Source organism: Saccopteryx leptura, chromosome 1, assembly GCF_036850995.1.
Source record: "Saccopteryx leptura isolate mSacLep1 chromosome 1, mSacLep1_pri_phased_curated, whole genome shotgun sequence".
NCBI classification, from domain to species: domain Eukaryota; kingdom Metazoa; phylum Chordata; class Mammalia; order Chiroptera; family Emballonuridae; genus Saccopteryx; species Saccopteryx leptura.
Window position 1 is genome coordinate 386,157,277 of NC_089503.1, and position 22,452 is coordinate 386,179,728.

General features: G+C 61.8%; 1 protein-coding gene and 2 long non-coding RNA genes across 4 annotated transcripts; 1 reads left to right on the plus strand and 2 right to left on the minus strand.

Annotated features, from left to right (window-relative positions):
- Window positions 1-5,300: 5,300 nt before the first annotated feature.
- LOC136389608 (uncharacterized) lies at window positions 5,301-10,785 on the minus strand. The gene is made up of 3 exons (XR_010748326.1): window positions 10,157-10,785; window positions 5,798-5,925; window positions 5,301-5,559 (listed from the first exon to the last, which is right to left on the minus strand). It is a non-coding gene; the product is annotated as an uncharacterized lncRNA (long non-coding RNA).
- A 3,430-nt stretch (window positions 10,786-14,215) lies between these two features.
- BAK1 (BCL2 antagonist/killer 1) lies at window positions 14,216-22,224 on the plus strand. Of its 2 annotated transcripts, none has more exons than XM_066359636.1 (6): window positions 14,216-14,571; window positions 17,098-17,198; window positions 18,176-18,311; window positions 19,268-19,411; window positions 20,461-20,641; window positions 20,988-22,224. In XM_066359636.1, exons 2-6 carry the CDS (start codon window positions 17,129-17,131, stop codon window positions 21,090-21,092), a joined length of 636 nt encoding a protein of 211 aa, XP_066215733.1. In that variant the 5' UTR covers window positions 14,216-14,571; window positions 17,098-17,128; the 3' UTR covers window positions 21,093-22,224. The 2 variants fall into 2 exon arrangements, with proteins under 2 accessions (XP_066215733.1, XP_066215734.1); XM_066359637.1 differs by lacking the exon at window positions 14,216-14,571 and adding an exon at window positions 15,797-15,960.
- LOC136387696 (uncharacterized) lies at window positions 14,583-16,073 on the minus strand. The gene is made up of 3 exons (XR_010748144.1): window positions 15,944-16,073; window positions 15,382-15,681; window positions 14,583-15,213 (listed from the first exon to the last, which is right to left on the minus strand). It is a non-coding gene; the product is annotated as an uncharacterized lncRNA (long non-coding RNA).
- Window positions 22,225-22,452: the final 228 nt, after the last annotated feature.

Here is a 22,452-nt window from a genome sequence, read left to right on the forward strand (position 1 = left end):
AAAATACAAAAAAAATTAATAATAATAATAATAATAATTACTTACCAAGTACTTTATGTCGGATTTTCGCTAAATTTGGCAGAATAGATCTTTTTTTTTTTTTTTTTTTTTTTTTACAGAGACAGAGAGAGAGTCAGAGAGAGGGATAGATAGGGACAGACAGAAACAGAGAGAGATGAGAAGCATCAATCATTAGTTTTTCGTTGCGACACCTTGGTTGTTCATTGATTGCTTTCTCATATGTGCTTTGACTGTGGGCCTTCAGCAGACCGAGTAACCCTTGCTCGAGCCAGTGACCTTGGGTCCAAGCTGGTGAGTTTTACTCAAACCAGATGAGCCCGCGCTCAAGCTGGCGACCGCGGGGTCTCGAACCTGGGTCCTCCACATCCCAGTTCTACACTCTATCCACTGTGCCACTGCCTGGTCAGGCCAGAATAAATCTTTATAAAACAACTTACTATAGTTAAATCTGTCTTTTTATTTATACTTTGGTTGCTCCGCTACCGCCCACCGTGAAAGCTGGAGCGCCCCCTAGTGGGCGGCAGGGACCAGGTTGACTACCACTGGTGTGGACTGTCCCGTGGGCAGGTGTGGCCTCTCCCTTTCCTTCACCTGTCAGATTCCCCTCCTTCTCCTTCTCCTCCTGCAGGCCCAAGTCACAAATGGCACCACCTCCTGGAAGCCCGAGGGCTTTCTCTCTGCTGGAAGGACTTGCTCCCTCCCCGGCAGCCTCCGGCCTGGCCTGTATGAGAGCAACGTCATCATCTGATTGTTATTGCCGGCTCCGCTGTTGCCCCACACCCCGACTGAATTCATGAGAGAGGTGTCTTCCATTCTCAGTCCACAGAAGACTGAATCAGTAGAGGAAGCCCCAGTTCTGGCCTGAGCCCCCCCCCCACCAGGTCTCAGGGCCACAGGGAACAGAAACCCCTTCGGTTCAGGGGCTCCCAGACGTTGGCCCTGCCTACCCTCAGGGTGGTAGGGCTGCCCTGACCAGGGCACACTGGCTGCAGCTCGGGGAGCCCACACCCTGCTGGTGCCAACCGCCCCTTCTGCCATCACACCTCAGTGGCCCCAGGTGACCAGGCTGCCCATTTGCCTTCAGCTGGCCCTCACTGGACCCCAAGTCCCACGGTCACCCCTCTTCCTCTCCAGCCTCTGGGGCAGGGGTGGCAATTCCACTGCACAGAGGTGAGGCCAAGGGGTGCCTCCTACTGCTAAAGATGCCCCCAGCAGCCCCAGCCAGCAGTGAGGGGACCTGCCACAGGTCCCCAAGAGGCCTCCCTGCTTTGCCCATCCCTTAAAGTCTCTTCCCCTTCTCAACAGCCAAGGGATACTTTTATTTTAAATTTATTTTTATTTTTGTATTTTTTTCCAAAGTGAGAAAGGGGGAGGCAGAGAAACAGACTCCCACATGCATCCGATCAGATCCACCTGGCATGTTCACCAGGGAAGAATGCTCTGCCCATCTGGGGTGTTGCTCCATTGCAACTGGAGTCATTCTAGCTCCTGAGGCAGAGGCCATGGAGCCATCCCCAGCGCCCGGGGCCATCTTTGCTCCAATGGAGCCTTGGCTGCGTGAGGGGAAGAGAGAGACAGAGAAAGGAGAGGGGGAAGAGTGGAGAAGCAGATGGGTGCTTCTCCTGTGTGTCCTGACCAGGAATCAAACACCGGACTTCCACACATCAGGCCGATGCTCTACCGCTGAGCCAACCGGCCAGGGCAAGGGAGACTTTTAGAATATAAACCACATGATGCCAGTCCTCACTCGTGAAATAACGCGTCAAAAACTCAGATCAGCCAAGTAGGCGGTCCCCACCTTCCTTCCAGACCCTCCCCTCCTGATGCGCCCTCCCCCAGCTGCCCACTCACTCCCCTCCAACCAGGGTCTTCTTCCAATTCCTCCGCCACACCAGGTACTCCTGCGGGGGCGCATGCGCATTGCTGAGCTGACTGCTGTGAGGCCCTTTCTCTGCACCCCCACTTCCCCGCCCCCACCCCCACTTTCTGGCAGGCCTTCCCCTTCCCAGTGCTGCCTAAAACAGCAGCCCTCCATCACCCGCCTCTTCTCTCTGCATGGTAGCACTTGCCACGCCCGGATAACTCACCATCCTCAAAGGCCCTGCCTAGGAGCCCGTCCCTCCTGCAGGCAGGCCCAGTTTTGTTTTGTTTTCTTAAGAGTTTATTTATTGCTTTTTAAAGAGAAGGGAGAGAGGGGAGGAGGACTGGAGCAAGAAGCATCAACTTGTAGTTGCTTCACTTTAGTTGTTCTTAAGATTGCTTGTCGCATGTGTCTTGACCGGGCGAGCCCAGGGCTTTGAACCAGCAACCTCCCGGGTGGACACTTGATCCACCGCGCCACCGCAGGCCAGGCCAGGCAGGCCCGGTTTTGACCCCGCCCCTATTTCCGCAGGACCCGCCCCTATTTCCGCAGGACCGGCACCCTGCTCTCCCCACCCGCTGACTGTTCAGGAACCACTGTCCCTAAAACACCCTCGGAACGGATCTGGGGACTGCTCCTCCGTCCTCCATCCCACCAGAGGCTCAGTGAGAACGAGACAGGGACCGGGGACCGTGCAGAGGAGAGACTGTCCAGTGACTCGACCCCCACCGGACCCTTGAGCGAGACCCCGCTTGATCTGGGCACAGCAGCGACTGTTCCCGTAACCCCTCAGGGCCTGGCAGACCCCCGCCCTGCACTCCGCGGAGGGCTGGTTTGTGCTGGTTCCGGAACACGCCTTTCCCCCTCACCTGGGGCGTCACGTCCCCCGTCCCCTATCCACCCTGCCCTGTCCTCGGAAGCCCTAGGGCCAGCCATGTGGTAACCAGGATGTCCTCGCTGTCTTGCTGCCACTGAGACAAGCCTCAAACATAACCTCCCTTAATAAACTATTGAAGTAACGACACATTTCTCAGCCTCCTCTGGCTCCCTTGGTCCTAGGAAACTTGATGTAACACAGAGAGAGAGAGAGAGAGAGAGAGAGAGAGACACACACACACACACACACACACACACAGGGCATGGGGGAGGGGTGTATGTAGTGCAGATACCAGCAGAGATGGAGGAAGATGGAGGAGATGGGAAACAGGGAGCAGGTGAGACTTGCCAAGTTCTGCCAGTCGGCTGGACCCCAACCCACGGCCTGACCAGGGCACCACTGGCCTGGTCGGTTCTTCTGAGCCAAGTAGAGAGAGGCTGGGTTTCCGAGCCCTCTCTCCCTGAGCTGGCAGCCCCCCACCCCCACCCCCGCCAGCCGTCTGCGCACCCAGGAGGGGACGGCTCCTTTGAACGCCGCCCAGGCCTCAGGTCTGACCCACAGAGGCATCGTGGTTCCTCCCAGGCCTTTCAGAAACGCCGGCCCGCCCCTTGTGGCGTGAGCCTGAGCCCAGCCCTCCACAATGGCTTGCCAGGGCTCCCCCCCCCCCCCCCCCTGCCCCAGCCTGAGCCCAGCCCTCCACAATGGCTTGCCAGGGCTCCCCCCCCCCCCCCCCTGCCCCAGCAGATCCTCAGGCCATGTCACCACTGCCTTCATTGTCGTCACCCACCCACAGAGCCCAGCCCAGGGCCCTGAGGGCCGGGAAAGGCCCGGCCTGTGCCAGCGCCATGCTCCGTCACCGGTCACCACGGCTCCACGGCTCCCGGGCACACAGACCTTCCTCTCTCTCGGCCGGGCCGTGGGAAAGCGGGAAGCAGGGTGGGGTGGACGCAGAGGCTCCATGACCCTCACTTGACAAAAAGGGAAATGAGCAGGGCCCCCCGTAGTGAGCAGGGCCCCCCCATAGTGAGCAGGGCCCCCCCATAGTGAACAGGGCCCCCCGTAGTGAGCAGGGCCCCCGTAGTGAGCCAAGGCCTCTGGTCCTCAGTTCTCACAGCCCCAGCCTGACCGGGGCCTGGCCTACCTTGACCCCCGGGGGTGCCACCCAGGCCCAGGAGCCGCTGGCTGGCCCCACCCAGGACAACAGGGGAGGGGACAAAGCTCTGTCCTGTTGTGCTCTGGGCCCCAGGACTCCCCACTCCAGCGGGCACGGCTGGCACTGGGTTTGGGGGCCTGGGGCAGGGAGGGGAAGAAGTCCCCTCTTGGGATCCATGCAGGGGAGAGCAGGGGTCTAGGCGCCACCGGGGAGCCCACAGGCTGCTCTCTCCAAGGCCCTCACCCTTCCCAACAACCAACACTCTGGGAGAAAATGATTAGGCACAGGTGAGTCATATGGTCACAAGGCTGTTCCTGGCTGAGTCAGGACAGCAGTCCAGATGGGCCTTTCCACCAGCCTGCAGCTCAGAGGCTGAGTCAGGGAGTCCAGGGGCCCTGGCCAGGAAGCCCAGGAGAAAGCCCCCAGCCCACTCATGGACCACCGGTCTGTCCTCTCCATGCTTGGGGGACGGGGTGGAGGTACGGGGGGGCGGGGTGCTGGGCTGGGCAGGAGGCCTGTCTGTCACTGTGATCTTCCTATCCCCACCCTGGGCACACACCATCCATCCAACACACAGCTGTTGTTATCAATCATGTGATGAACAGAGGCCTCCGTGTTCTGATATCGAACTTGAGCTCAGGAACGGGCCTCAGGCTAGACCCAGGGGGCCAGACCAGCATCTGGAGCCGGCGGAAGAGCTGGGGCAATGGGAGCTCTCACGCTCTCGCTCACGCTCACGTGGGCTGGCGCCTCAGAGCCGGGACCCACAAGAGAGGAAAGGAACCCCGGTCGGTCCCACAGGGAGCTCACAGCACCTCCTGCATCCACAGCAGGCCGCGCTCCCTCCGCCAGGTCCCCCGCGGGCGGAGTGCCCTCTCATGGCGAGGCACCTGGTGCTGAGCATGGCACTGGGGGTGACGGGGCTGCAACAAGGGCAGCAGGATGGGGCCCTTCCCTCGGCATGGGCCCCAGGGGCCCCTCACCTGCCCCCAGGCCAGCCCCTGAGGCCGTGTCCACGGTCTCAGGGCCGCTTTCCTGGCTTTGTCCCCGTGCCGCTGGGCAGGACCTTCCTGCCGGAGAATTCCCAAGTCCGCCCTGTGAGGCCCCGAGCCTGGCCTGGGACTTCCTGCCGCAGGGAAAGCAGGGGGACTCCCCTGCTGACAGGCTGGGTCTGGGCCAGGGGTCCCTCCCCGCCCTCGGTCAGGTGCACGAGAACCTCGCTCCTCCAGCCCAGATGCCCCGCGGAGCCCCCACCGGAGCCCAGGGCCCCTCGGCCTCGCAGGCACAGGCCAGGGATGAGACGGAAACCCCAGGCAAACTGGGCTTGCTCTCGGTTGAAGATTAGGAGCAGGGTCCCCAGACAGAAGACAGACAGACAGCCACGGGGCCACAGTCAGACTGGGCTTTATTTATAATGTCGCAGGCCTGGGTCTGATTGGTGGGAACCGTCTGCTGGTCAGACGCACCCTGCCTACGCGTGGACGCTCGTTTATCCCCAGCTGCCCTGGCCCCAGAAGCTCCTCGGATGTTTCCGGAGGAGAGGGTCTGGCCCGGGCGCGGGTCCCAGGGCGGTGAGGGGCCGACTGTGCCTCCGGCTCCCCTCTGGGGGGACCAGTTCCCCAGCTCATCTGTCTCCTCGAGGAGCAGCTGCTGGGGCAGAGGGGGGAAGGCCGGGCCTCGGCATCTGTGCGCTCTCCCCTCCCCACCTACACCCTGAGACCAGCACCCTGAGGCCGCCTCTCTCAGACCCTCCCCCATGTCCCCACAGCTGACCCAGGTCCCCCAACCCTGAGCCATAAAATGGAGAGGCCTTTTCCCCTCCACCTTGGGGGCTCCGGGGGGCCCCAGCGGCCCAGCTCCCCAGCCAAGCCCTGCCTGTCCTCACCTCTGTGCTGGATGCCACCGCCGGGAGGGTGTGTGCCCTTCCCTCTGGCCTGGGGTGCTGCTTGGGCGGTGGCTCCAGCGCCCCCCGCCCAGCCCCCAGTATTCCCCAAAGGCTGAGGGGCGGCGTCCCTGAGGGCAGGTGAGAGGAGAGTGGGAGGCGGTGCTGAGGACAGGACCTGGGAAACACCCAGCAAGGAAGACACTCTGGAGGCAGCTGTGCTCCCAAAGGAGGACAGAGCTGGGGCCCCACTTGCCACCACCCGGAAATCCCCTAGGGCCCCTCCAGTGCTGCTCGGGGTACCCCAGGACTGCGACCCCTGGGGCTGGGGCAGGCGGCCAGGGGTGGTCCGGAGGGGAGGGAAAGGCTAACGCGAGGGGCCCCATCCCCCAGGACTGTGACCCCTGGGGCTGGGGCAGGCGGCCAGGGGTGGTCCGGAGGGGAGGGAAAGGCTAACGTGAGAGGCTCCCCCCCAGGACTGCGACCCCTGGGGCTGGGGCAGGCGGCCAGGGGTGGTTCTGGAGGGGAGGGAAAGGCTCAAGCGAGGGTCCCCCCACAGGACTGCGACCCCTGGGGCTGGGGCAGGCGGCCAGGGGTGGTCCTGGAGGGGAGGGAAAGGCTGAAGCCGAGGGGCTCCCCCCACAGGACTGTGACCCCTGGGGCTGGGGCAGGCGGCCAGGGGTGGTCCGGAGGGAAGGGAAAGGCTAACACGAGGGGCCCCACCCCCCAGGACTGCGACCCCTGGGGCTGGGGCAGGCGGCCAGGGGTGGTCCGGAGGGGAGGGAAAGGCTAACGCGAGGGGCCCCACCCCCAGGACTGCGACCCCTGGGGCTGGGGCAGGCGGCCAGGGGTGGTCCGGAGGGGAGGGAAAGGCTCAAGCGAGGGGCCCCCCCACAGGTGACTGAGGGTTAGGATGGGTGGCACAGAGGGGTGCCCTGTGGCACCGGCATGTGGGCTCAGTGCCCGGCAGACCTGACCTCATGGTGGTCAGACGCCCTGGAGGGTGTCCTATCCCTAACTCCGGAGTGCCCTGTGCAGCAGAGGGTCACACCCTCCTCATCTCCTCCCATCCTTCCAACAGCCCCTTTCACGGGCAAAGTCACAGAGCAAGTAGATGCCACAGCAGCGACTTGGACTAAAGACCGGCCTCCTTGCCTGACCAGATAGTGAGTGGCACAGCAGACAGAGCGTCGGCCTGGGGTGCTGAGGACCCAGGTTCAAAACCCCAAAGTCACCAGCTTGAGTGCGGGCTCATTCGGCTTGAGCACGGATTTGCCGGCTTGGGCTTGGGATCATAGACATGACCCCGTGGTCGCTGACTGGAGCCCAAAGGTCGCTGGCTTGAAGCCCAAGGTCGCTGGCTTGAGCCCAAAGGTCGCTGGCTTGAAGCCCAAGGTCGCTAGCTTGAGCCCAAGGTCGTTGGCTGGAGCTCAAGGTTCCTGGCTTGAATAAGGGGTCGCTGGCTCAGCTGGAGCCCCCAAGTATGCACCGATGCTTCTCATCTCTCTCACTTCCTGTCTGTCCCTGTCTCTCTCTAAAAATAAATAAATAAATAAATAAATAAATAAATAAATAAAGACTGGCCCGCAAACCCTACGTTCTTTCCCTTTGTGAACCCACAGACCATCAGGGCACGTGTCCAAGGAACAAATGAGCTGAAGGACGAACAGATGTGAACTCAATAAGGACATCGACACACTTTCCAACGACAGACCCAGCTGTGTGCACTCGGAGAAGATGGGACAGGCCTCAGGTTTAAGGCTGGCGCCAGGGAGGGGGGCCGTGGGTGGTCCGCGGTGTGACCCAGCGGTGACTCCCACGCACCTGTGTGTGTCCGCGGGCGTAGGCGTGGGCGTGGGTGTGAAGGGGAGAGAAAACAGCACACGAGCAGCCTCATGTGAGCTACGGATGTACTGGAAAGCCTTCCAGACACCTAGACAAGTCCCCTCACCAAACAGGTGAGGACGCTGAGGTCCAGAGAGGGAAAAGGACCTGTGCGAAGCCGCGCAGCAAGTGAACGGCAAAGTTAAGCCTCCAAAGTTGGACATCTGGACTGTGGGCCAAGTGAGAGACAGAGACCCCGATGGAGAAGTGTGTGTGCACAGGGATCGGGGGCCCACTCTCAGAAATGCCACGGCCAAGGAGGGACTATGCCTCCCCCCGCACCCACCCAGGCAGTGGGGGGTGGGCTGGAGCCTGGGCCGGAGCCAGGGGAGACAGGAGACGTCCAGCCCCTTTCCCCAGTGCCCTCAGGCTGGGTGGCACACCTGGCCACCCCACTTTCCCCAGTGCCCTCAGGCTGGGTGGCACACCTGGCCACCCCACTTTCCCCAGTGCCCTCAGGCTGGGTGGCACACCTGGCCACCCCACTTCCCCCAGTGCCCTCAGGCTGGGTGGCACACCTGGCCACCCCACTTCCCCCAGTGCCCTCAGGCTGGGTGGCACATCTGGCCACCCCACTTCCCCCAGTGCCCTCAGGCTGGGTGGCACACCTGGCCACCCCACTTTCCCCAGTGCCCTCAGGCTGGGTGGCACACCTGGCCACCCCACTTTCCCCAGTGCCCTCAGGCTGGGTGGCACACCTGGCCACCCCACTTCCCCCAGTGCCCTCAGGCTGGGTGGCACACCTGGCCATCCTCAGTCCCCATCCCCTCCACAATGATCTCAGGCTCCTGGCCCTCGCGGACGCCCATCTTCCAGAGGTGGGACTCCTGCTCTACTACCAGAAGCTTCTTTAACTCTGACTCCACAAAACCTGAGAGGCAGAGGAAGGGGCGAAGGACAGGCAGGAGCAGGGGGAAGCAAGCTGCTGCAGGCCGACAGAACAGGAGGCGGCCCTGGCTCTCAGAACCTCATCCCAGCCTGGTAGAGGCCCCGGTCTCCCAGCCGTAGCTACCGCCAGCCACTGCCTGGAGCCCGCCAGACCTCACCTCCCTACCGCCCCGCTCTCCCCGAGAACCATCCCAGCCCGGTAGAGGCCCCGGTCTCCCCAGCCGTAGCTACCGCCAGCCGTAGCTGGAGCCAGCCAGACCTCACCTCCCTACCGCCCCGCTCTCCCCGAGAACCATCCCAGCCCGGTAGAGGCCCCGGTCTCCCAGCCGTAGCTACCGCCAGCCATGGCCTGGAGCCCGCCACACTTCACCTCCCTACCGCCCCGCTCTCCCCGAGAACCATCCCAGCCCGGTAGAGGCCCCGGTCTCCCAGCCGTAGCTACCGCCAGCCACTGCCTGGAGCCCGCCAGACTGCACCTCCCTACCGCCCCGCTCTCCCCGACAATCTCATTTTGCATCCGCTCTCTCCTGCAAGCTTAAGTATGAGTCTCATCACTCCTGGGGAGAGCATGCAAGGGGCGGCTATCAACTCAAGGGCATGAATCCGGAACCATCCAAACTGCCTGGATTCAAGTGCTGGCTCTGCCACTTCCTAGCTGTGTGACCTTGGGTGAGTTACTTAACCTCTCTGTGCCTAGTTTCCTCACTGTGAAGTGGAGAGTGCAACAGGACCTACTTCAGAATTATTTTAGAGGTTTAGAAAAAAATATGGCCCATAGAAATGACTATGTACATGTCAACACTAATTTTATATCACCCCCCTCCCCCACTCTCTGCTTATCTGCCCTCAGGGACACCCTCTGGGGCACCATCTCAGCAGTGCATACATACATGCTGGGAAAGCCGGAGATGGAGGTGACCAGTGACAAAAGAATTCCAAGGAGGCCCTGGCCAGTTGGCTCAGCAGTAGAGTACTGGCCCAGTGTGTGGTAGTCCCGGGTTCGATTCCCCGCCAGGGCACACAGGAGAACTGCCCATCTGCTTCTCCACCCTTCCCTCTCTCCTTTCTCTCTATCTCTCTCTTCCCCTCCTGCAGCCAAGGCTCCACTGGAGCAAAGTTGGCCCAGGCACTGAGGATGGCTCCATGGCCTCCGCCTCAGGCGCTAGAATGGCTCTGGTTGCAATGGAGCAATGGCCCAGATGGGCAGAGCATCGCCCCCTGGTGGGCATGCTGGGTGGATCCTGGTTGGGCACATGCGGGATTCTGTCTCTCTGCCTCCCTGCTTCTCACTTTAGAAAAATACAAAAAAAAAAAATTTAATAAATAATAATAATAATAAAAGAATTCCAAGGAGCCACAGCCCCATCAAAAACCTTCATCTTGCTGTCTCCCAAACCCTAAGCGAGGAGGACCCTGGCATGGTGACCTTCAACCCAGCCACACTGGTCCCCATCTCGGGCGGTCATCTTATGTCCTCTGGTACCACCTGGTGGTGAGAACTGGCATCACACCCCTGAGCCTAGAGCCGAAGTGGAACTCCCTGGGCCTGGGCAGGTTGCCGGGAAGAGGTAGGTGGGGCACCTCCCTTACCTGCTATATCTGTTGACCTAAATGTCTTATGCTTCGGTGACTGGAGGGCAACGATGTCTGGGACACAGTGTGTGAATGAGCTGTCCTCTTCTTGCATTTCCTCGTCCTCACTTTGCTCCTTGTGAGGTAAGCCTTCCTTGAGAAGAAACTGAGGGCGTGCGGGGTCACGGAGCAGGTGAGAAGGGTCCCCAGCCTGCACCCCCCCCCTCGCCCCCGCTGGCACATGAAACAGAGAGCCGGACGGGACAGCTCCCCGAAAGGTTAAGAAAGGAGATTGTGGCCCTGGCCGGTTGGCTCAGTGGTAGAGCGTCAGCCTGGCATGCAGAAGTCCCGGGTTTGATTCCTGGCCAGGGCACACAGGAGAGGCACCCATCTGCTTCTCCACCCCTCCTCCTCTCCTTCCTCTCTGTCTTTCTCTTCCCCTCCCGCAGCTGAGGCTCCATTGGAGCAAAGTTGGTCTGGGCGCTGGGGATGGCTCCTTGGCCTCTGCCCCAGGCGCTAGAGTGGCTCTGGTCGCAACAGAGCAGCGCCCCGGAGGGGCAGAGCATCGCCCCCTGGTGGGCAGAGCGTCGCCCCCTGGTGGGCGTCCGTCGGGCGCATGCGCGAGTCTGTCTGTCTCTCCCCGTTTCCAGCTTCAGAAAAATACAAAAAAAATAAAAAAAAAAGAAAGAAAGGAGATTGCTTGAGTCTGGCCCAAGGCACATACCCTGGCCCCACACCCTGGGACCCAGCCAAGTGTGGGGAGGGGCCCAGGCAGGCCAAGGGGTAGGGCCAGGCCTCCCCTGCCAGCGTCCTAACGCCCCCCTCCAGACTTTGGCCAGGGCCGATCTCTGAAGCTGCTTGTACAAGGTGAGGAGGTAGTTTCCGGGAGTGTCCGCCATCTTCAACAAGGACAGCCGAGGTCTCCTGTGAAGGGGCAGCACATCTACCATCTGACAGCAACAGGGTGGCCCAGGCCCACGGCAGGGCAGGGACAGGGCGGCCCAGGCCCGCGGCAGGGCAGGGACAGGGCGGCCCAGGCCCGCGGCAGGGCAGGGACAGGGCGGCCCAGGCCCGCGGCAGGGCAGGGACAGGGTGGCCCAGGCCCACAGCGGGGCAGCGACATCTGGAGCGTTGAGCTGAGGGTGATGTTTCCTGGTTATCTTTAGTAAACACCTACTATGTGCCAGACACAGTTCTGAGTCATTTACAAAGGATATTTCTTTCTCTCTCTCTCTCTCTCTCTAAGATTTTACTTACTGATTTTACAAGGAGAGGAAGGAGAAGGGACGAGAAGCAGTCGCTCCACTCTAGCTGTTCACTGGTTGCTTGTCGTATAAGCCTTGACCGGGCAAGCCCGAGGTTTCGGACCAGCGACCTCAGCATTCCAGGTCAACGCTCTGTCCGCTCACTGGGCTGCCACAGGTCAGGCTAAAGGATATTTCATTTAATCCTTGCAGCTACCTTCTGAGATAAGTACTACTGCCTTCTCATTCCATACAGGAGGAAACTGAGATCCAGAAAGGTTGAGCAACTCGCCATCCACACATGGCTTGGGAAAGTGGAACGAAGATTGGACTCCAGGTAGCCTGCTTCTGGTATCCCCTTAGGCCGTGTCCTGCTGGGCCCCACACCCCTGCCGAGTCCTAGAGCAAAGGGGGTCTGTCCCTGGCCCACGCACACACCCGTGGCCACGCCACTCACCATCCAGCAGACGCTCCTTCTCCTCCTCCCCGGGGAAGGCCTCCGGGCTGACCTCCAGTGGCTCAGCGGCCCTCTTCCAGGGCTTGGCCCCATGGCCCCTGATTCCAAAGCACAGTCAGTGGGGGTGGCAGGTGGGGCCCAGAGATGCGCTAAAGGCCCCCCAAGTCCCTATGTCCCCCAAGGCTCTCCCACAGACCCTGCTCGTCCCTTCCCTCCTGCTGGGCCCTCTGGGAGCCTCATTCCAAAGGTAGGGTGAGGCAGGTGGGAGCCGAGAGGGAGAGAGCAGGGAGAGAAGGTCGGTGGAGTCAGGACAAGAGGACAGTTGGGAAGCAGCGGCGGCCGGTTCACCGTGGCCCGGTCCTTCCTGGTCCCCAGCCAGACTCCGTCCCCCGTTAGAGTCCCCATCCACAGCCTCTCACGTGTGGGAGGACCCTCACTCACCTCCGTTTCTCCCTACCTCCCTACCCCGCCAGCTGCAGATGGCGTCTCACGCCGGCCTTGTCTGTCCTTCCCACCCGGGTGCCCTGGTCCAGACTTTGGCCCATCCAAGGAGTCACATTCCTGGCCCCTCCCCAGCGTGGGTCCCACCCCCAGCTTACATCCAGGCCTTGCCCCAGTACCCCCCTCCTCCGCCCGGGGCCCAATCCCTCACCTGTCTGAGACCCCTGTGTCCACGGAGGCCTCCCCTGCTGCATCTTCCTCCTCCTCTTCTTCCTCCTCCTCCTGGCATCTTCTGGCTTCCTCTGGGCAGGAGTGACTTTCCCTCTACAGCCTGGGCCATGACACTCCAGACCTCCACGGGGTTGGGGGTGCGGGCCGCCATGTCCCCCAGCCCCAGCCCCAGCCCCAAAGAATCATGTTGTGGCGGGGCCGCCGAGAGGGTGTGGGGCACCACGGCGGGCAGTCTGACCTCCTTCCTGCCCGCTGCCCCCTGGCCCTGGCCGTCTGTCATCAGGGACGCAGCGTCCTGCCCTGGCAAGGGGCACGCCTGACCTCCCGACAGGGCCTGGTCCCAGCTCTTTGGGCTCCCTTTGCTCCCAACAGGACATGAAAAAAGTGGGCCACGGAGGAGCTGCCCCAAATGTGGGGCCGAAGGGTTGGAACTGGGCTGTCCATCCTGAGAGGAACCCTGACTCAGAGGGAGGGGACAGAGCAGCCACCCCAGGACCAACTGCTTAAGAACAGGGCTGGCTTTTCAAATTAAAAGCTCCAGGCCCTGGCCGGTTGGCTCAGCGGTAGAGCGTCCGCCTGGCGTGCGAGGGACCCGGGTTTGATTCCCGGCCAGGGCACATAGGAGAAGCGCCCATCTGCTTCTCCACCCCCCCCCACCTCCTTCCTCTCTGTCTCTCTCTTCCCCTCCCGCAGCCAAGGCTCCATTGGAGCAAAGATGGCCCGGGAGCTGGGGATGGCTCCTTGGCCGCTGCCCCAGGCGCTAGAGTGGCTCTGGTCGCGGCAGAGCGACGCCCTGGAGGGGCAGAGCATCGGCCCCTGGTGGGCAGAGCTTCGCCCCTGGTGGGCGTGCCGGGTGGATCCCGGTCGGGCGCATGCGGGAGTCTGTCTGACTGTCTCTCCCTGTTTCCAGCTTCAGAAAAAAAATACAAAAAAAACACAAAAACTCCAGTGGGAAAGTTCCAGGAGCTCTAGAAGGCAGAGGTCAGGGAGGTGGGAGGTGGGGAGTGGAAGGGGCAGGGGTGGTGACACGGTGGGCGGATTGACTGGGAGCAGAGAGGGCAGGGGGTGGACTAGGCAGGGCAGGGGGCAGGGGGTGCCCATCTGGGGGTGGTCGGTGAGGAGGCATGTGGGAGGGGGCGGGCAGAGGAGGCTGGGGGACCCGGAGCCTGAGGCCGGGCAAGGATCTTCTTGAGTCCTCTGCGCGCCCTCCCGCCACCCGGCTGGTCCTCCCCTGGGCTGTGGCAGCTTCTGTCCCTGAGAGCCACTGCGGGCAGCCCGATGCCATCCCTCCGCCCTTCTCTCTCCCTGTTTTCATCTGTTTACCCATCCATCACCTCCAGGATTTCTATCTCCCGAGGCCACCGAGGAGCCTGGACCGCCTGTCTGACATCAAATCCCAATTCAGTGTGACCCATCCCCACAGCCCCTGCAGACTTGATCAACCCCACTCGGTGACGGGGAGCGTTCCCTAACCCAGCTGAGCCCCCGTGGGCCTGTCGGCACGGCAGGAGTGGGCGATGGCACCTGCTTCCAGGGCTTGCTGTGAGGACTCACTGAGACAACGTTTGGTCGAGGGCGCGGCACACGGTGGTGCTTAGGAATCAGGAAACATCGCCATCCTGGCTTTTTGATTGGTGTTGATGGCTGGGCGGGAGAAGAGAGCCTGGATCAGGGGTGGGGAAAGCCGTGGGTGGGGGTGGAGGGGGGAGGAGCCACCCCTCCGGCGGGGACCGCGGTCTGGGGGGGCGGGGGTGAACCCAGACCGCCCCCCGGGCCCAGGAGACGGCACATCCGCATCCGGCGGCGGCAGCGACGGGGCGACTTCCTCTAGAGGGAGCTGATCGGAGCCGGGGCCGCCGGCCGGCTCCTCTATGATAGCTGGAGCCTCCTGGGTCCCCAGGGCCGCGCTGGGACCAGCAGAGGCTGCATCCAGTCACCGGGACTTCGCTGACACCCATTCCCGGAGGCCGGGCCTGGGCACCTGGCCCTGGGGCAGCCCCTCGGGATCTCCAGCCTCGGCCGGGTCGAGCGATCCCGAGCCCGGGCCGGGGTCCGGACAGGTAAGCCCGGGGAGGAAGGGCGCGGGAGGGGGTGTCCTGCCCACCCTCCTGCTCTCGGCAACCCCAGGCTCGGGGTGGGGCAGGGAGCCTGCCAGGGCCGGGTGGGGACCCGGGGGAGGCTTGCCGGGCAGCTGAGGGCCTGCGCCAGCCGGGACCCTCTCTGGCTGCCCCCTTATGCCCGGTCTGACCAAGGGGGACGGGAGTGGAGGTCAGAGCCAAGGTCAAGAGCTGGGGGGAGGGAGAACCCCTAGCCTGGGTCTGCAGCCCGGCCAGGCACTTCCAGGGGGCAACACGCTGGACTCAGCAAGCTCGGCCAGTGGGCAGTGGGGCTCCCCTTCCCAGGAAGTCCTGCCACTTGGACGGGGGCAGGGGTAGGCCCCGATCGGCCGAGGCCTCTCTGGTCCCGGGGCTGGGCTGAGGCTCCGCACGCTGAGCCCTGGGGGACCGGGGGAGGGGGTTTCGGGTGCAGTCAGCATCCTCGGGCCCCGTCGCCTTGGGGTGCTGGGTTTTGGGGACCAGGGGAGAGGCAAGGGCATCTTCCGGGAAAAGCAGCCAAGGTGGGGACGGACGTGCCAGGCGAAGGCCTGTTTTAAGGAGTGTGCAGAGGTGGGAGAAGGAGGGGGCCGCCTCCTTGGCCCTGCTCTGCGAAGGGGGGTGGAGACCTCAGTGTACAGGTGGTCCAGCCCTCCCCCCCTCTCGGAGAGCCCTTGGGGCAGTTTAAAAAAAAATTCCTACTGAGTGATTTTAGAGAGAAAAAGGGTGAGAGAGAGAGAGAGAGAAACAGAAACATCCACTTGTTGTTCAGCTTACTTGGTTGATTCCTGTATGTTCCCTGACTGGGGATGTAGCGGCAACTTCGGCGTCGCTGGAAGATGCTCAAAACCAACTGAGCGACCTGGCCAGGGCCCCTTGGGGCACTTTCACAAACGGGCCAGGCCTCCCAGGGAGGAGGGGCCCCCTGCCTGGCCCCGGGTGGGGCTGCATCCTCCCCAGGGATGCAGGGAGGGGCATTCCCACCTGGGTGATGGAGCAGCTTGGGGGTGGGGAGGAACAAAGGGGGTGCGAACTGAAAGTGAAACAGCCGATCACATCCAGGAACCACTGCTGCCTCTGTGAAGAGACCACAGGGCAGACCTGGGCTGCGGCCGGCCGGGCCCAGCCGGGCAAAGGGGAGAACTGGGGCCACGTCTGCAGGGACAGCAGGTGTGGGGAGAGGAGACGCTTGCGTGAGGCCGGTGAGGGGGCCGTGAAGAAGGGCCCTCCCTAGCTCCTGGGGGCTTCCTCAGCTGACCGCAAGGCAGGAATGGGGAGGCACAGGCTGGACAACCAGGGACACTGACCCTAAAAAGGACACCCTCTGAGAGCCACTAACCGGAAAATAAATCTTATGTGAGTGTCAAGTACTGTATATAGCCTCATGGAAATGCAGATAACCAGCCTGGCTCCCTGACGAGCTGTGTGGCCTCGGGCACTAACCTCTTTGTGCCTCCCTTTTTCCACCTGTAAAATGGGTATGATAAGGCTTACTTTGCTGGGTGAATGTGTGATTGCAATGTCCAGCACCCCCTGGGGGGGTATTCGTACATGGCGGAAGTATATACCAGAGGCATTCCGAAAATGTTTGTGGCTAACAGGCCTGAGTTGGAAGACAGGTGTGCTCTGACCACCAAGGGGGAGGGGCACCTTCGAGGACAGCCTGCATGGGTCATTGGCTCAAAGGGGGCAAGCTTGCGGTAAACAAGCGCTGGACAGGGTGCGGGAGGCCCCAGGAGAAGTGGAAAGAGCCCCCAGCCTCTGGAACTGACCTCGTGCGCCCAGGAGGGAGGGGAACTGGGGCATGAGGAGCCCGAGGGGCACTGCGGTGACCACCCCTCCTGGGGCCCTGGGTCCCGATGGGTCCCCAGGTGTGAAAATCTTGGCTGCCTTACGTTTCTTTTCTTTTTTTTTTTTTTTTTTAATTTTTCCAAAGCTGGAAACAGGGAGACAGTCAGACAGACTCCCGCATGCGCCCGACTGGGATCCACCCGGCATGCCCACCAGGGGGCGATGCTCTTCCCCTCTGGGGCGTCACTCTGTTGCATCCAGAGCCACTCTAGCGCCTGAGGTAGAGGCCACAGAGCCATCCTCAGGGCCCAGGTCATCTTTGCTCCAATGGAGCCTCGGCTGCAAGAGGGGTTAGAGAGAGACAGAGAGGAAGGAGAGGGGGAGGGATGGAGAAGCAGATGGGCGCTTCTCCTGTGTGCCCTGGCCGGGAATCGAACCTGGGACTCCTGCACGCCAAGCCGACGCTCTACCGCTGAGCCAACCGGCCAGGGCCTGCCTTACGTTTCTGACCCCCAGTCTCCCCCAAAGAGTGGCCAGTGAAAAAAGAGCCAGTGGCCAGAGCTTGGACCGTGGCATCTTCCTGGGAGTCGGGGCCCCTTACTCCCGTGTGGCTGTGGGACCTCTGGTCAGCGGCCCCTGCCTGCTGTGGGGACCTCTGGTCAGCGTGTCCCCAACCCTGCTTTTCCTCTCCCACCCCCACAGGCTAACGCTGCCCTCCACTGGGACCTGAAACATGGTGTCTGGGCAAGGACCAGGCCCCCCACGGCAGGAATGTGAGGAGCCTGCCCCGTCCTCCATCTCGGGTAAGGGCCTCTCTGCCCCCTCGGCAGTCCTGTAGCCACCAGGGCCGTCTGTGAGGACAGAGGGAACAGATGCGGACAGGGCCAGGCTGGTTTCATGGGCAGGCTCTCTGGCCTCAGTTTATTCATCTTGGATAGAGAAGGAAATATCTCTTTACCTCCTGTAGGTGGCCTGTGGGGCTCAGAGGCTCGAGCGAAGACCAGGGTAGGCCCTGGGAGTGGGGAGGAGCCCGGGGTCCCGGGGCACAGAGCCCGAGAGGGACCCAGGAGTGAGCGTGCCGTGGGCAGGATGCCATCCCAGGGCCGGCGACTGGAGGGGAGGAATGGGGTGAGGAGAAGGAACAGTGGGGCGTGGCTCCCTGCCCCTGCCCTAGGGGAAATAAGGAAGTAGTTGATGTATCACAGAGTCAGGTCTGATCGGTGGCGGCGGGGGAACGATTGTTACGACTCTGGGCAGGAAGTAAGATGGCTGCCCTCCCCTCGTCCAGGGGGACCATCGGGGAAGACCGAAGCTCACGGTCAGTCACAGGCTGTCCCCTGGACTTTGGGCTCAGTCCGGGGTCTGTCTCTGTTGCCCTGTGTGACGTTTATGGCGCCACAGGCCCTAAACCATAGGGGCTGGGTCCCTTGTGCACACAAGAAAACAAGCTCAGGGCCTCCGCTATTCATCCTAGCTGTGTGACCCTGTGCAAGTGACTTCCCCCCACCGGCCACTCTGTGCCTCCGTTCCCCATCTGTAGAGGGGGCACTGCCTACTTCACAAGGTTGGTGTGAAGACCGGACAATTCCAGAAAACCGGCACAGTGTGAGCCCTAGGGGTTACCTGAGGCTCCAGCAGGAACCCTTCTGTCCAGGGGAGAGGACAGCCGTGACCTTGAGGGAAGAGTCAACATCCCCAAGGTGCAGGCTGCCGGGTCCCGCCCTTCCTCCCTGACTCCCGGCTTTGACCCTCCTCCCTGACTCCCGGCTTTGACCCTCAGAGGAGCAGGTGGCCCGGGACGCCGAGGAGGTTTTCCGCAGCTACGTCTTTTACCGCCATCAGCAGGAGCAGGAGGCTGAGGGGGCGGCTGCCCCTGCTGACCCAGAGATGGCCAGCTTGTCCCTAGAACCGGCCAGGTGAGCTGCAGCCCTACAGGGACATCTTCAGGGAGCCAGGGGTTCACGGGGCGGCCGTGCAAGTTCTGGGAGCTGGGGGAATCTAGCAGGGGTGGGGATGTTCTTTTTTTTCTTTTTTTTTTTAACAGAGGCAGAGATAGACAGGGACAAAGAGAGATGAGAAGCATCAATCTTCTTAGTTGTTCATTGATTGCTCTCTCACATGTGCCTTGACCGTGGGCCTTCAGCAGACCGAGTAACCCCCTGCTGGAGCCAGTGACCCTGGGTCCAAGCTGATGAGCTCTTTGCTCAAGCCAGATGAGCCCGTGCTCAAGCTGGCGACCTCGGGGTCTCGAACCTGGGTCCTTCCGCATCCCAGTCCGACGCTCTATCCACTGCGCCACCACCTGGTCAGGCAGATGTTCTTTTCTTGTTGCTCCTTTTCCATCTCAGGCTCCCACCCCCATGGGGGACCTTGTTCCTGGGCTCAGCCCTTGTGTCAAAGAGCACTATTAGGCCTGACCAGGCAGTGGCGCAGTGGATAGAGCGTCGGACTGGGACGCGGAGGACCCAAAACTCCGAGGTCGCTGGCTTGAGCGCGGGCTCATCTGGTTTGAGCAAGGCTCACCAGCTTGAGCCCAAGGTCTCTGGCTTGAGCAAGGGGTCACTCGGTCTGCTGTAGCCCCCTCCCCCCAGTCAAGGCACATATGAGAAAGCAATCAATGAACAACTAAGGTGCTGCAACGAAGAACTGATGCTTCTCATCTCTCTCCCTTCCTGTCTGTCTGTCCTTATCTGTCCCTCTCTCTGACTTTCTCTGTCTCTGTCACACGTACACACACACAAAAGAGCACTGTTAGGACCTCCCAGGAGGGGTGTACAAGGCCAGGAATATCTCAAGCAGCAGCCCCAGCTGCAAGCTCGGGCCGGGCCGTGACTGATGTCTGTCGCTCACCTGTCGCCTCCCGTTCCCCCAGCACCATGGCACAGGTGGGCCGGCAGCTGGCCGTCATCGGAGACGCCATCAACCAGCGCTATGACGAGGAGTTCCAGACCATGCTGCAGCAGCTGCAGCCCACCGCGGGGAACGCCTACGAGTATTTCACCAAGATCGCCTCCAGGTAGCCATGGCCACTGCCTCTCCGCCGCGCGCCGTCACCGCCACGCTGTGCCCTGCACACAGGACCAGAGACGCCCCCTTCTCTGTCGCTGTTGGGAGACGTGTTTGTTGTCCCCACGTCCCCGGTTAATTCACACGTGACCGTGGGCCCGCTTTTGCTTGCCGGGCTCCAGCTCCCTCATCTCTGGCGCCTGAGCTCACAGCTCTGAGCTCCGGCACTGAGCACTTGACCATTCTGATCAGGACTGCAGAGGGGCCCAAGGGTGGGGTTGTCCCGGAGCCGCCCAGTTCAGCTGGAACACCGCTGTCCTGCTTTAGAACCACATTTCACACCCGTGATGGGAAGGTCGCTGCTGCTACCAGGTCCCGGAAATGGCTTCCCTGTGCTGTAACCACATGGACAGGCCAATCGGGGGTGATGGTTAAAGAGGCTAAACATCTGGGTCAGATCTTGGCTTTGCCACTTACCAGTTTCTTGAAACTTTCTATCCTTCTGTCTCCTCACCCGTAAAATGGGGGGAATATGCTTAAGGCGATGTCTGCAACTTCAGGGTGTTGGCCGTGGTTACCGACTGGGTCAGAGAGGTGGGCGAGGTCAGCCTCGGGTCAGGTTCAAAGCTAGGGAGAGACCTGAGGATGTGGTAGGTTTAGAGTTAGTGCCCAGAGCCGCAACGTCCTGCCCCGGTCCTCGGAGGCCACTCGCACCCCTCTGTGGTCTCGGGACTTGTCCTAACCTTCTCTTCTGTCCTTTTCTCTCTGCTGTCCTTCGGGCTGCCAGGCCAGCAGCAACGCCTACAGGTAATCTTCCCGCAGCCTCCGTCTGCTCGCTCCGCTCCGCGCCCTCTCTGTGCCCCTGAGCTCTCCTCCTTTCACAGAGACGCAGGCCCCGTCCAGACGGCGGCCAGGCCGAGGCAGTCTTTGCCACCTTCACAGAGAGGCCACTTTGCTTTCCAGGAGAGGGGGGTTGGGGTGAGGGGTAAGAGAGGAAGAGCGGGTTCAAGGGCCTCCCGGGGGGGCTTCCACTGACGGCCTCCCCGGCTCTGCCCACAGCCTGTTTGAGAGCGGCATCAACTGGGGGCGCGTGGTGGCCCTCCTGGGCTTCGGCTACCGCCTGGCCCTCTACGTCTACCAGCGCGGCCTGACCGGCTTCCTGGGCCAGGTGACGCGCTTTGTGGCTGACTTCATGCTGCACCGCTGCATTGCCCAGTGGATCGCGCAGAGGGGCGGCTGGGTGAGTGCCCAGCCCTGGAGCCCCTCTCCCTGTCCCGCCCCGCCCCGCCCCTTTCCCTGTCCCGCCCCGCCCCTTTCCCAGTCCCGCCCCCGACCCGCCCCCGTGCTGCTTGGGGCCGCCCCTTTCCCAGTCCCGCCCCCGTGAAGCTCGGGCTCTCCCTCTCCCTGTCCCGCCCCGCCCCGCCCCTTTCCCAGTCCCGCCCCGCCCCTCTCCCTGTCCCGCCCCGCCCCTTTCCCAGTCCCGCCCCCGTGAAGCTCGGGCTCTCCCTCTCCCAGCTCCACCCCAATCCCTCCGCTGCCTGTATACACTGCCAGCACCTCTGTGACCACTCTCTCTTTCCCGGCAGGTGGCGGCCCTGGACTTGGCCAACCGCCCCATCTGGAATACGCTGATCATTCTGGCTGTGGTTCTGTTGGGCCAGTTTGTGGTACGAAGATTCTTCAAGTCGTGACCACAGGAGGGGCCCTTTGGGGTCCCAGCTGAGACCCCGGCTTGGACTTCAGCCAAGCCTTTTTCCCTCACCCCTGCCCTGCAGGGGTCTCCGCCGCGAGTACAGAAGCTTTAGCAAGTGGGCACTCCATCCAGCTTTGAAGGGCCCCTGCGTGGGGTCAGTCAGGCTGCAGGGGCACGCCAACACGGCATGGTGCTAACGGGCCCCAGTACCAGGTGCAGCTCTGTCTGCCAGGCTACGGGGAGGCTGATAACTTGGGGGAGCGAGAAGCCAGGATGCACTTTTTCTCCCCAAGAACTTTTTAATGGTTTTAGCTTTTTATAATACCCTTAGGAGTTACTGCCCCACCTCTATTCCCAACACTCTCTTTCCCCGGGGCCAGGACATCTGGGGTGTGGGGTTTAGTAAGCCTCCCCTATGTTCTAGAAGGTCAGATCTTGAGAGCTGAGCCTTCCAAAGTATCATGTCCCCCAGGAACAGGACTGGCTGGGGTTGGGGGACCAGGACCTGCCATCGCCCCCCCCCCCCCTCCCAACAACCTCCTATTGCTATGGCAGCTGGACTCTCAGGGATTCGGGGTATGGGGTGGGGGGAGCGGAGCCATCTGAATTTCTCCAGCAGATCCCTCCAGGCCTGCCCCCCCTCAGAGCCTTCGTTCTCTCCCCCCCCCCCCCCACTGGCTCCGGACAACACCATCATTACTAGTGAAGGCTGCCTGTCCCCATCATTCCAGGAAGGGGGGGCAGAGCCCTCCCGATGGGTACACGGTGGGCTTTAGGGCTGTGATTTGTTATTGTCAGGGAAAGGGGGTAGGGAGCTCATCTTGAGGTTTCTGAGGAAGAGAAGGGCTATTACCATCCCTAGGAACTCCAAGGTGGGGTGCCTCCCTCACGGCCTGGGCCCAGTGTAATCTGGGGAGGTAGAGGGGGAACTGTGAATACTTGAACTCTGTCCCCAAACCGCTACCCTCTACACTCCTCCTGTGGGTGGCGGCGGTGGGAGTCCCTTGTCTATCTTGCACAGCTTAGGAATTTGGGGGAAGAGAAGTTATTGATTAAGCCAAATGCAGGGAGGGGATACAGATGGAGCCCACCCTCTGAGAGTGTCTGAAAATAAACTGCCACCCCCATTCCCACTGGTCATCTTTGTATCCTTTGCTTCTCCCCCCCCCCCTTTCCAGCAGGATGGATGGGGGAACCTGGGCATGCCCAGCCTTCACCTGCTTCCTTACAGAATAAGGTCTCATCTTGCGCTTCCAGGATCCTATAGAGGGCGCCCCCTAGAGCGCCGTGGCCCCTCCCCACCTCTAGCCCCTTTTCCAGGCACTTCTCTCATTTGTTTTTTGAGTTTCAGGCAAGTT